Source organism: Chiloscyllium plagiosum, chromosome 33 (assembly GCF_004010195.1).
Source record: "Chiloscyllium plagiosum isolate BGI_BamShark_2017 chromosome 33, ASM401019v2, whole genome shotgun sequence".
In the NCBI taxonomy this organism is placed as follows: domain Eukaryota; kingdom Metazoa; phylum Chordata; class Chondrichthyes; order Orectolobiformes; family Hemiscylliidae; genus Chiloscyllium; species Chiloscyllium plagiosum.
Genome location: NC_057742.1, coordinates 8,663,606 through 8,675,765, shown reverse-complemented (window position 1 = coordinate 8,675,765; position 12,160 = coordinate 8,663,606). Strand labels below are relative to the sequence as shown.

At 38.3% G+C, this 12,160-nt stretch overlaps 1 protein-coding gene across 1 annotated transcript in view; it reads left to right on the top strand.

Moving 5' to 3' along the window:
* med1 (mediator complex subunit 1) overlaps positions 1–12,160 on the top strand; it is a 55,412-nt gene that overhangs the window by 13,540 nt on the left and 29,712 nt on the right. Inside the window, exons 2-9 of the mRNA XM_043674864.1 lie at positions 312–418; positions 865–943; positions 2,037–2,091; positions 2,204–2,336; positions 5,259–5,287; positions 6,485–6,556; positions 9,848–9,922; positions 11,812–11,885. Coding sequence (XP_043530799.1) covers positions 312–418; positions 865–943; positions 2,037–2,091; positions 2,204–2,336; positions 5,259–5,287; positions 6,485–6,556; positions 9,848–9,922; positions 11,812–11,885 — 624 coding nt within the window. The remainder of the gene's footprint in view (positions 1–311; positions 419–864; positions 944–2,036; positions 2,092–2,203; positions 2,337–5,258; positions 5,288–6,484; positions 6,557–9,847; positions 9,923–11,811; positions 11,886–12,160) is intronic.

The following is a 12,160-nucleotide window of genomic DNA, read 5'->3' as shown; positions in this document are numbered from 1 at the left end:
TCCCCCACTCACCCATTGTACTCTATGCTACTTTCCCCCCACCACCACCCTCCTCTCGCTTATCTCTCCATGCTTCAGGCTCACTGCCTTTATTCCTGATGAAGGGCTTTTGCCCGAAACGTCGATTTCGAAGCTCCTTGGGTGCTGCCTGAACTGCTGTGCTCTTCCAGCACCACTAATCCAGACTTGAACTCAGTGCTCACCAAGCTTTGTTTTTCTAAACTTTCTCTGTTTGTAGGGAACATTATACAAAATAATGGACACATTCTCTCAAGACTGTTTTATTTATTTTCTTCTCTATTCTTTTGCAGAAGCTGAGAAACTGAGTAGAATGAACTCCTTGCTTGAGAAACTGCATGCAAAGTACAGTCAGACAAGACCCTGGACTGAAACAGCAAAACTTGTTCGGCAAGCCATGGTAAGATTGCAAAGCAGTTTACACGGTTCCAAGCTGTGGATCATGGCCACCAAAAATGCCTTAGTTTTTAGTAGACTTGTGTTTACATGTAGACATCCCAACTCAAAGATGATTCAAGTTAAAATATAAACTTGCCATTGTGAGAGAAAGCATTTGTTCCATTGTTTGAGTTAGTTCATCTAAGTTTGACCAACAGTGTATTGGTTCAGTTCACTGCAACATCTGTGTCAAATTCAGCAAATGTTCTCTCTTCTCCATCCACTGATTTATTAACACGGGTTAATAACTTGGTAGCAAATAGCTGAGTGTTCCAGGGTACTGATTCTAATTTGGTTTGGGGGTAGTGTTAGTTATCACAATCTACATTATCTCCCAAAGAGCATATCATCGCCTATCTTCTATTTGTAATATGATGTAATTGTTGTTTTGCCTCTTCTTTTGTAAAGGAGAAAAGAAGTATAATGAACACTGGAGGCCACCAGCATCTTATTGCCTGTTTGGAGACTCTGCAGAAAGCATTAAAAGGTTTGTGAAGTTCTTTACTAGATGATTCACATGGCTAAATGAGCAATGTTTTTTTTGGGCTGTGGAGATCAGCAGAGGATTTCACGTTAATGTACTTGTACAAAATGAAAAATAGACAATTTGGTCCAATCATGGTCTTCCCATAGACCATGTACAATCTGCTTTGCTCTATGATTACCTCTAAGCAATGCCTTTCATGGCCTGAGAAAATGTTGCATGCAGTTCTTATAATTTCCACTGGGGTTCAGTTATGCACAATTTCAGATCATAGTTCCAGCAGAGGCCTTCAGAAACGGTTTGACACAGAAACTCCAACTCATTTTTGTCTTCTCTTCAGTCAGTCATGCAGCTCTAACTGAAATCTGTGAATTGAGTACAAACCAGAGATCCAACTTGGGGTATCTGCTCAGTCACTAAATGAATGCCTTTAGTCACTCAACAACTGAGGGAAGCAATTTTTTAAATTCATAGATAATTTTCAATTTAATATATAAAGTGTTAATATTCATGCGCTCAGCCATGTTCTCTGTACATGTATATATTAGATAGTTCCAGATTTTGTTTTTAGATCTCAAGCTTGTATGTTGATCATTATGCCTTTGTCACTTCCAGATGTGGCCATTTTAATGTTGTTCTTCTACAAATTACAACTTGCCTGAATGTATATTATCCATATGCTATCACAGTTGCCTACCAGCTCCACCACTCACTGACCTTCACTGGATCCATGATCCGTATGCATTCAATTTAAATGCCACGTCTGTAATCAGTTGCGCACTCCGCTCCTTGTTCCCTCTGCAGGTTTTTCCTGCCCTGTTATACTTTGCATTCCTCTTAAAGTAACCTTCTATTCATCCTCTTCTCCCTTTGGCACACCTTTTCCATTGGTGGCAGAACTTTCACCCTGAGAGTTCTTATTCTGTGAAACTCCCCTTGGAAATCTTTACAGCTCTTTCTGTATCTTCAAACATTTTCTTCAATCAAGTTGAATTTCTCTCTTTATGTGAAAGGTTCTTTACCAAATCAAATGTTCGTCTTGTTTCTTTGAGCTTTCATTTTGATGTTGACTGTTACTTTATGCTTTTAATTTTAGTCATGTCCCTGCCTGCAATGACAGACCGCCTTGAGTCTATTGCCAGACAGAATGGGTAAGTCGCTAAGACACACACATTCAGTGAGCTGCCATCATTTGGGCTGTTTAATAAGCAATTACATTATTTTTAAAGAACTAATTCTAGTTTGTCCATTTCTCTCATCCAGCCTTGGTTCACACCTGAGCCCTTCTGGTACTGAGTGTTACATTACGTCAGACATGTTCTATGTGGAAGTGCTGTTGGATCCAACAGGCCAAGTGTGTGATGTCAAGGTGGCACACCATGGAGAAAATCCTGTGGTATGCATTTTGTTATTTTGCTATGAGGTTTCTGAAAGTGTTCCTCTGCTGGCCTACTTAATGATTTTGGTCTTGGTTAAAATTCTCCACTGTTGCTTAATGTGCATGCTGTGTAGCCTCCGGTAGAAGGGAGCTATCTATCAAGCAGATTCCAGTGTTTGTTTACATTTGATTCCTGAACATTTGTGGGGATTGTCATCCTACAATTATTTTTAGCTTTCTGTATTTTATCTAATTAGCTATTAATATAGGAACCTTTGACTATAAATACAACAGTCAGTAATCAATCCAATAAGGAGATCGAAATGAATTTAGTTTCCAGTGGGTAGTTAGAATATGGGATTGCTAATTAAACATGGTTGAGCCACGTGACATTGCTGTATTCAATGAGAACCTAAGCACAAAAAGAATAAAAAGGTATGTTGAAGAGGTTAGAAGAAGAACTCCAATTTAAGGTATCTGCACAGATTTTTGCAGATTGAAAATATAATTATTTTCACTGTTTGGTAAATCAGTAACCAGAGGCATCAATTCAAAACCATGAATTGAATGAAGAGAGAGGTTAGACTTTATTTTACACAGTTGTTACTGCATTCAATTTTTAAAAAGTGAAAGTATTGGAAAGGAAAATGTAAAAGGTAACAGATAAAGGTCTACATGATTAATATTTTAGAGACCTGGTACAAATGTATGAGAATAAGTGGACTCCTGTATTGAAAAGCTCTGAGTGTGCAAAGCTCCACACATTTTACACACAGCTTCCTTAGGAATGAAAGTAATGCCCACTCTTGTGGCTCTCCTCCATCAAAGTGCCACTGATGAAAGTTGCCATTTCTGCTGGGAATACTGAACTGATCCTCGAGTCCAAATCAAAGAAAGAAAAGAAGAACGTCGTTGTATTTCTGTAAATGATTTGGATGTGAGCATAGAAGGTACAGTTAGTAAGTTTGCAGATGACACCAAAATTGGAGGTGTAGTGGACAGCGAAGAAGGTTACCTCAGATTACAGCAGGATCTTGATCAGATGGGCTAATGAGTCGAGAAGTGGCAGATGGAGTTTAATTTAGATAAATGCAAGATGTGGCATTTTGGGAAAGCAAATCTTGGCAGGAGTTATGCACTTAATGGTAAGGTCCTAGGGAGTGTTGCTGAACAAAAAGACCTTGGAGTGTAGGTTCACAGCTCCTTGAAAATCAAGTCACAGATAGATAGGATAGTGAAGAAGGTGTTTGTATGCTTTCCTTTATTGGTCAGAGCATGAATATAGGAGTTAGGAAGTCACTTTGCAGCTATACAGGACATTGGTTAGGCCACTGTTGGAATATTGCATGCAGTTCTGGTCTCCTTCCTATCGGATGAATGTTGTGAAACCTGAAAGGGTTCAGAAAAGATTTACAAGGATATTGCCAGGGTTGGAGGATTTGAGCTGTAGGGAGAATTTGAATTGGCTGGGGCTGTTTTTCCTGGAGTGTCGGAGGCTGAGAGGTGACCGTATAGAGGTTTGTAAAATCATGAGGGGCATGGATGGGATAACTAGACAAGGTCTTTTCCCTGGGATGGGAGAGTCCAAAATTAGAGGGCATACATTTCAGGTGAAGCGGAAAGATTTAGAGTGTTGCTGAACAAAAAGACCTTGGAGTGTAGGTTCACAGCTCCTTGAAAATCAAGTCACAGATAGATAGGATAGTGAAGAAGGCGTTTGGTATGCTTTCCTTTATTGGTCAGAGCATGAATATAGGAGTTAGGAAGTCACTTTGCGGCTATACAGGACATTGGTTAGGCCACTGTTGGAATATTGCATGCAGTTCTGGTCTCCTTCCTATCGGATGAATGTTGTGAAACCTGAAAGGGTTCAGAAAAGATTTACAAGGATATTGCCTGGGTTGGAGGATTTGAGCTGTAGGGAGAATTTGAATTGGCTGGGGCTGTTTTCCCTGGAGCGTCGGAGGCTGAGAGGTGACCGTATAGAGGTTTGTAAAATCATGAGGGGCATGATTTTACAAACAAGACAAGGTCTTTTCCCTGGGATGGGAGAGTCCAAAATTAAAGGGCATACATTTCAGGTGAAGCGGAAAGATTTAGAAGAGACCTAAGGGGCAATCTTTTCATGGAGAGGGTGGTGTGTCTGTGGAATGAGCTGCCAGAGGAAGTGGTGGAGGCTGGTACAATTGCAACATTTAAAAGGCATTTGGGTTGGTATATGAATAGGAAGGGTTTGGAGAGATATGGGCCACGTGCTGGCAAGTGGTACTAGATTTGGTTGGGATATCTGGTCTGCGTGGATGAGTTGGACCGAAGGGTCTGTTTCCATGCTGTACATCTCTATTATTCTTTTTATGGGCACTTTTCATAACAGTAGACTATCCCAATATATTTCCCATCTGGAGAATAGTTCTGTAGTGTAGTCACTCGTCGTATTGAGGTACATAATACAATTCCGAGAAAGAACTCTATAAAATTTAGTGTTGGTGGTGATCATTAAAGAATATGTGTTGGTCATCAGGAGAACACCTCTACTTTTAGAATAGTATCATGGGATTACTTTCAGCTACCTTAACAGGACACAAATGGAACTTTGATTTGACCCCACCAAAAGGGGGCCCTTCCAATTATGCACTTTGCCCTCAGTAGTGGACTGAAGGTCCATGCATAGTGAATAGCCATATCTGCATGAGCTGTCATATCTGAGAGCTAAATTTATTTTTGACACAAATTCCAACAAATTTAGACGTTACAAAATAATGTATTTTTAAAATAAGTATTGTTGAATTTTTACATAATAACTGATAATTGGAAGAATTCTTCATTGAACAATAAAATATCTTATGGTTTCATTTGATTAAATGCCACTCATTTCTGCACTGCCAGACCTTTATTAAATATGTAAGTTTATATGATGTTTTTAAACATATTTTTCCCTAGAGCTGCCAGGAACTGGTGCAGTATCTGAGGTAAGCCTTTTTTTTAAACAAGTGGTAGAACAGATATATTAAACTGTTAAGTAATATAAAGTGTTTAAAACAGGAGAACAAGCTATCAACCAGTCTGGAAGATAAATATATGGAGTGAGATAGATAGTGAGATATTGCCTCCAGGTGGCATTAACATTTCAACATACAATCAATTGAGATACTGGGATAGAAATAGAACATCTCCCTAATTCCTGTTAATGATAAATAGAAATAGGCAGAAAATCTATAATATTGCTGGAATTAGATGTATGTTTTCAAAACATGTCCGTAATTGGAATGTGTAGCAGTAAAAATTTCATGGTGATGATTTTGTAATTCACAGTGTCTCCCAGCTGATAAAAGTTGAGAATAGACTAAAGGTGCTGGGCAGAACAGTTTTGCTTGAGATTGTGTTATTGCTTTGTTTCTACTAAAGGGCTACCAGCTTTCATTTTTTAAATTCAGCTTGGATGTTGATCATAGAATCCCTACAGTGTGGAAACAGGCCCTTTGGCCCAACAAGTCCACACCAACCCTCCGAAGAGTAGCCACCCAGATCCATTCCCCTACTCTCCATTTCCCCTGACTAATGCACCTAACCTACGCATCCCTGAACACTATGGGCAATTTAGCATGGCCAACTTACCTAACCTGTACATCTTTGGATTGTGGGAGGAAACCGGACCACCCGGACGAAACCCACGCAGATACTGGGAGAATGTGCAAACTTTGATGTCACTAACAAAACCAGAATTTGTTACCTATCTCTAATTTCGCTTGAGCTATGTGGCTTACTAGGTCATTTCAGAGGGCAGTTAAGAGTCACATTGTGTGGACAGTAGAAAGGTTGCCAGGGAGGGAGGAGAGAGAGAAGAGGAGGAGGAGGTTTCCTGTTCTTGAGGCCATTACTAGGTGGTACGCTGCAGTTGGAGAACACTCTCCATATATTAATCATCCTTTAGGATTTGTGGTGATTTACCCAGTCTTATGTCTGAACAGATCGGAAGAGTAACACAATTGAATTCTCAATCCATTGTTGCTCAGTGTATTGCAGCACCACTAATCTCTGCCTGAATATTCTCTCCAAGCATTTATAGAAAGGGGAATGAGCATACCTTTGAAGCTATAAGTTCCTCATGCTCTAATGAATTTTTTTGTTTCCTGTTGATAAAAACTGACGGTTTAATTTTGTTGCAGAGAGAAGAATTTTTTGGAGTTCTCAAATCACCTTAAAGGTCTCGTCAATTTATATAAACTCCCAGGGGACAAGTAAGTATCAGGAGTTTTATCTCTTTCTCTCCCTTGGGACTTTCTACTGATTTGATTATCAATATCATTCTATTTGTTTACGGAGTCACATGGGTTGATCCCATGCCAGTATAGCTACCATAGAATGCTAGGATAACTACTTATATTGATATAATACAGCCACAAATGATGTGATCAAGCTAATCATAGAGTAAGCAGCTAGGATTAGACAGGAGGATTTCTTACGCTGTCAGGGACAGGTAGATGGAGCACATGATGAGGTACTCCCATCTTGCGTCTTCTGTTAATTTGTCCTCCTGTGGCATGAAGGCATCTTGTGTAGGCTTCCAGAAAGTGAGTCCATATACTTGGATACTTTTTCAACTTCAGACTTTAACGGAGAAGGGAATGTATTTTGCTATCATGCAAATAAAGCGAGTTGGAGTTCGTTCACTTTCTTCTCCTGAGGTTAATGGAGTGAAAGCATTCTGTCTGACCAAAAACAGAGTGTCTGGGTTATAAAATCAATACCATTTAATTTTATTACTAAACTGTTGCATGCAATTTTTTTAATAATGCACATGAATGCAAGAACTAAAATAAATATCATGTAGTGATAGATTTTAATTGTTCATTACAAAACTATTAGATTGAAGTGTCTGTATGAGGAGTAATGATACAATAACCATGTTAGTCAACTAATTTGGTTTGCCTTTTACCAAATTAATAATCATTGCTCCTTCCTCAACCCCTGGATTTTGCTTGATTGCTGTACGTTGATAGGACATACGAACATAGAAATTAAGAGCGGAAGTGTTCCATTCAGCCTCTTCAACCTGCTTCACCATTTATTAAGATCATGTCTGATCAGTTTGGAACCTGAAATCTGAAATCACGCCTGTCCTTGATAGTCTTTCATCCCCTTCCTTAGCAAGACCAACCTAGCTTTGCCTTAAAAAATATTCAAGGACTTGGCATCCAACACCTTTTTGGGAAGAGTTCTAATGACCTCTGAGAGACATTTTACCTAATCTCTGTTTTAAGTTGGTGACACCATTAGAGTTCAATAGAGTTCCTAATTCTAGACTCTCCCTTCCCCTACCCACCCAAGAGAAAGCATCCTCTCCACATCTATCCTTTAAGACTGTTCTAGATCATGTATGTTTAAATTATGTTGCCTCTTACTCTTCCAAATTCCAGATGCGGGTCTAGCCTGTTCCTCAAAAGATAACTCTCTAATTTCCAGTTATTTGCCTGGTAAACATTCTCTGAATTATTTCGAATGCATTTGCATCCTTCCTTAATGCTGTATGCAGCACTTCAAATGCAGTCTCATCAGTATCCTGTAGAGGTGAAATATAACCTCCCTGCTTTGTATTCAGTTTTGCAATGTCATACATTGTATTAGCATTCAGAGTTACTTGCTGTATCTGCATGCTAACCTTTTCTGATTCATGCACAAGGATGCTCGAATCTCTCTGCATTACATTTCTGCAATCCCTCACAATTCAGGTAACACTGCTTTTTTATTCTTCTTACCAAAAAGAACAATTTCACATTTTCATATACTACATTTGCCACAATCTGGCTCATTCACTTACCTTATTTTTGTAGCATCTTATGTCATTTTTATAATTATTCCCCCACACCTCTTATGTCATCATCAAATTTGACAACTGTATCTACTATCTCTTCATCTTATTCATATAATTTGTCAACATTTGAGGTCTCAGTGCCGATCCCTGTGGCACTGAGACCTCAAACGTTTACAAATCACTATACCCATTTGGAGGTCCATTATAGATGATGAATCCTGTGAGTCTTGCTCCATATTGTAGACACAGGAAGAGAGTGTATCGTAATTTGTTAACCTTTACCTTTGCTGTAGTTTGATTTTTAAAAATGGGGTGCTATTTTTCAGTTTTATATTTCAATTGTCCTGGGTAGCAGCAGATAGTAATTACTATATTTATGTAGTATGTGTAATCTGGATATTAACCAGTAATTAATAAAGAAATTAGATCTTGACATTACATCTGAGATGGTGTTGACAGAGCTTCTTTTTTGTAATTCTGTTTATTTCTAAATGTTTTGTTAGTTTGAAAACAAGTCTGTGATGTTCATTGAGAAAAATAATTATTTAAAGTCATCTGTGTGGAATGCAAGGACACCCTTAAAGCAGCACAAAATGTATGAATAAATAAGGATAGTGTGATGTAAACTGTGGGCCTGATGTGTATATTTTTAAAATGTTATTTGTTGTGAATTTGAATTACTAGTTTTTGAGTTAATAACTGTTGAGTTTTCTGTACGTCTAAAGTTACTAATTAACTTGTCAGAATTTCAGAGCTGCAGTGATTTCTTTTAAGAACAGCTTTTGAGCCCTAACTTTAGAGTTAATGGATTTTGTACACCGCTAATGGACTTGTATTTATTTTAGATTTTTACTTATTTTAGATTATTTTGCAGGCCAGTATGGTAAATAATGGGGCATCAAAGTTTGTTGATATGTTCTGGAACTTTTTTTTAAGCTTAAGGGAAACACTGAGAGAAAGAGACTTTTACTTTTCACTGTTAGTGGGACAGCCCTATGAAACCTTTAGAGTATGATAGTTAGGTAGACAAGTGCTCTTGAATAGGAAAGGATATGTAGTGAACTATTATTATCTTAGAGTAAAGAGCTGATGATAGTCTTAGACCAGGACTGTTGGGATAAAACCCTGAACAGGTCACTTAAATCTGAGGAAGATTAAGCAGGGAAAGGGTAGTTTAAAAGTTAAATCGCGAGTGACTTAAACCTACCAAGGTGTTAAATAGAGCAACACTTGTGTGAGTACGATATGTGATATTTAGGATATTGTGTGTGTGTGTTTCTGGTGCTGTACAAAAACTTGTTTTGTTTCTTTTTCAGTTTATAAATGTGTTTTGAGATTAATGGGGTTATATTTTTACTCTGGTTAAAAATATTTGAACTTACATGTAGAAAGTTTGAATTATTGTATCTTCATTTCTTTTGTAATAAGCTTCCATTTTACTGTTTAAGTAAAATTTGCAGAATTGTGTGTTATGTTTCAATGAGAGGCCACTTTTGGGTAAAGCCAAAACAAAAAAACAAGAATGATTTATCAATCATGTTCGGTCTGAGGTCTGACCTATGTGGTAATACATCAACTAGCTATAAAGAAGCAGTTCTTCCCTGATAAGCATGCTCTTATTGTTATTCTCCTGACTTGCTGGAGATTTTTCAGAATTTACAAGCAAGTGGATAATCGGTGGTATGTGAGATTCCTGGTTTCTTTTTGTTTCTTGCAGTAAATTGAAAACTAAGATGTACCTGGCCCTACAGTCCCTGGAGCTTGATCTTTCTAAGATGGCACATATGTTCAGGTAAATCTACACTGTTCTGGTCTGGGGCAGTAATTGTTGAGATTGGAAATAAGAACCAAAAAAGGCTGGAAAAACCTACCTGGTCCGGCAGCATTTCTGCAGAGAGACAGTTAACATTTCAGGTTGATGACCTTTCATCAGAATTCTTTTTTGTTGGGGAAAACAATGGAAGTTGTCCAGCATAAAAGTGAAGTGCACCAGATAGAACAGGAAAGTGGTGGGTGAAGACTGGTTGGGTTTCCATTCAATGAAGAAAATGACAAATGAGGGGTGGAGGTGTAGAGTCCTTGGAAGGTAGTGCATCTGGGAGCAGGAAACTGTTTCAGTGCAGTATGTCATCAGAAGAGTCCTGAACTTCCTTCAGAAGAAACTATAAAAGAGGAAGAAAAGTCAAGTCAAGATAGGAATAAAGATGTTCAGTGGGACAGGAAGCAATGGATACACTAGGTGGACTTATTTATGGAGCACATCTTTTTGTTTTCCATTGTTGAGATTGGTTTGTGTCAAAGTTGGATTACAATGACTTAAAACAGGAGGTAAGATCACTGAAAATAACTCTGCAAGTCCAGTGGCTTGTCATGAGAAGTGTGAAAAACATGTGGGTTTGATTTTGTGCAAATTCAGGCACCCAAACCTCTAGACTTGCTGCTGAAATGAAGTGAAATGAGTAGTGTCTCTTGATTCAGCTAATTTTAGAAGAGTCTTAAGTGTCTATCTATTTCACGCTTATGTTGTATTGATGTTTCCTTTTTGTTCTTAGTGATGTTCGGTTGTGAGTCAAATGTGTGTAGTTGATCAGGTTAAAAAATAAAAATGAATGAGTTCCCTTTCAGATACGGCTCTTATAAAGGTTGTGAACTGATGCCAGAGACTTATGCTGTGTTGTGGTTAAAGTTCAAATTTCTTGCTCATGTTTGAAACCCATCCCAAATGTAAAGCTTTCTCCGTCCTTTCATGATGGTAATTGACCTGAGCTGAGGGATCATTCCACAGATTACCAGGTGGCATGTGTTTCCTTAACCACAATTCTTTGCCAGGCTAACCTATCAAAGAGGCATCACACTCCAGTCCAATGAAAATGCCCATGCATTTTCTAATGGGATCACTGGATTGGAATGGGAAGCTGGTTAATTTCTCCATTCTCACCTCTGCCTATTTCCAGAAGCCCGTTATAACATCCCAGTTCAGCATTTATAGACTTGTGTTTGTCCACTAGGACTTTGCCAATCAAATTTGTGGCGATCAGCATACCATATTCGATACTTGATACAAAATATATTGCAACGGGTGGGGTAAATTTTCTAAAAGTCTCTTAGAGGTGAACTGGAATTAAGGAACAAGACTAAAGGTGACATCAGCCCTGTCAAAAAATATGTTTGGTAGCAGCAACTAATCACCACACAGCATCCAGTTGTGGTCTAGCAACTGAAATATTTCAACGTGTTTTATTTCATTTATTGAGGACCTCTTTATCACATACCTAAATGAACCCATTCTTTGGGTTTTTTTATGTTTAAATTAGTTTTCCTCACAGGAATTTATGCTTTTGACATAATCATGAATTTTCAGACAGTCTGGAGCTAGGTCCTCAGTTGAATAGGTCACTGCAAATTCATAATGTCCTTCAGATTAAAATCTCTTGCCTGCTGTAGTGCATCAATTCAACACGTTAGTAGTCAATTTCCTCATAAAGCTAGCGGCAAGTGTTTTTAGCTTCTTACTCAGTCGGCATCTAAACAGAAACCCGTTTAATTACACATGCACCAATTGGGAGTTGGCTATTTGGATGTATTAGAAATTTAGTATTATTGTGAGATGACTAATTAGAGACATGCTACTTTACAATATTGCTTTTATTGATACTTTTTTTATTCTTCACATTATTACAGGTTAGCAACAAATGCAAGTAACCTTGATACAATACTTCAAGGAAGTGTTGGTTACCTTACCCCAAGGAGCGGTGGTATGTTTCTTTCATTGTTTGACCTTTGCATTTTATAGACAGTGTTCAAAGTTTGTGAGAAGATTTGTAGCTCGGGTGCTCGTTGCTGTGGTTCTGTTCGCCGAGCTGGAAGTTTTTGTTGCAGAACTAGCCACACTACCATACATCAAGAACATCTCTGAAATGACAGCCAGACTACTGCGACCACTAGGACTTATAACAGCACACAAACCAACAGCCACTCTCAGACAACAACTCACCAGAACGAAGGACCCGATACCCAGCATGAGCAAAAC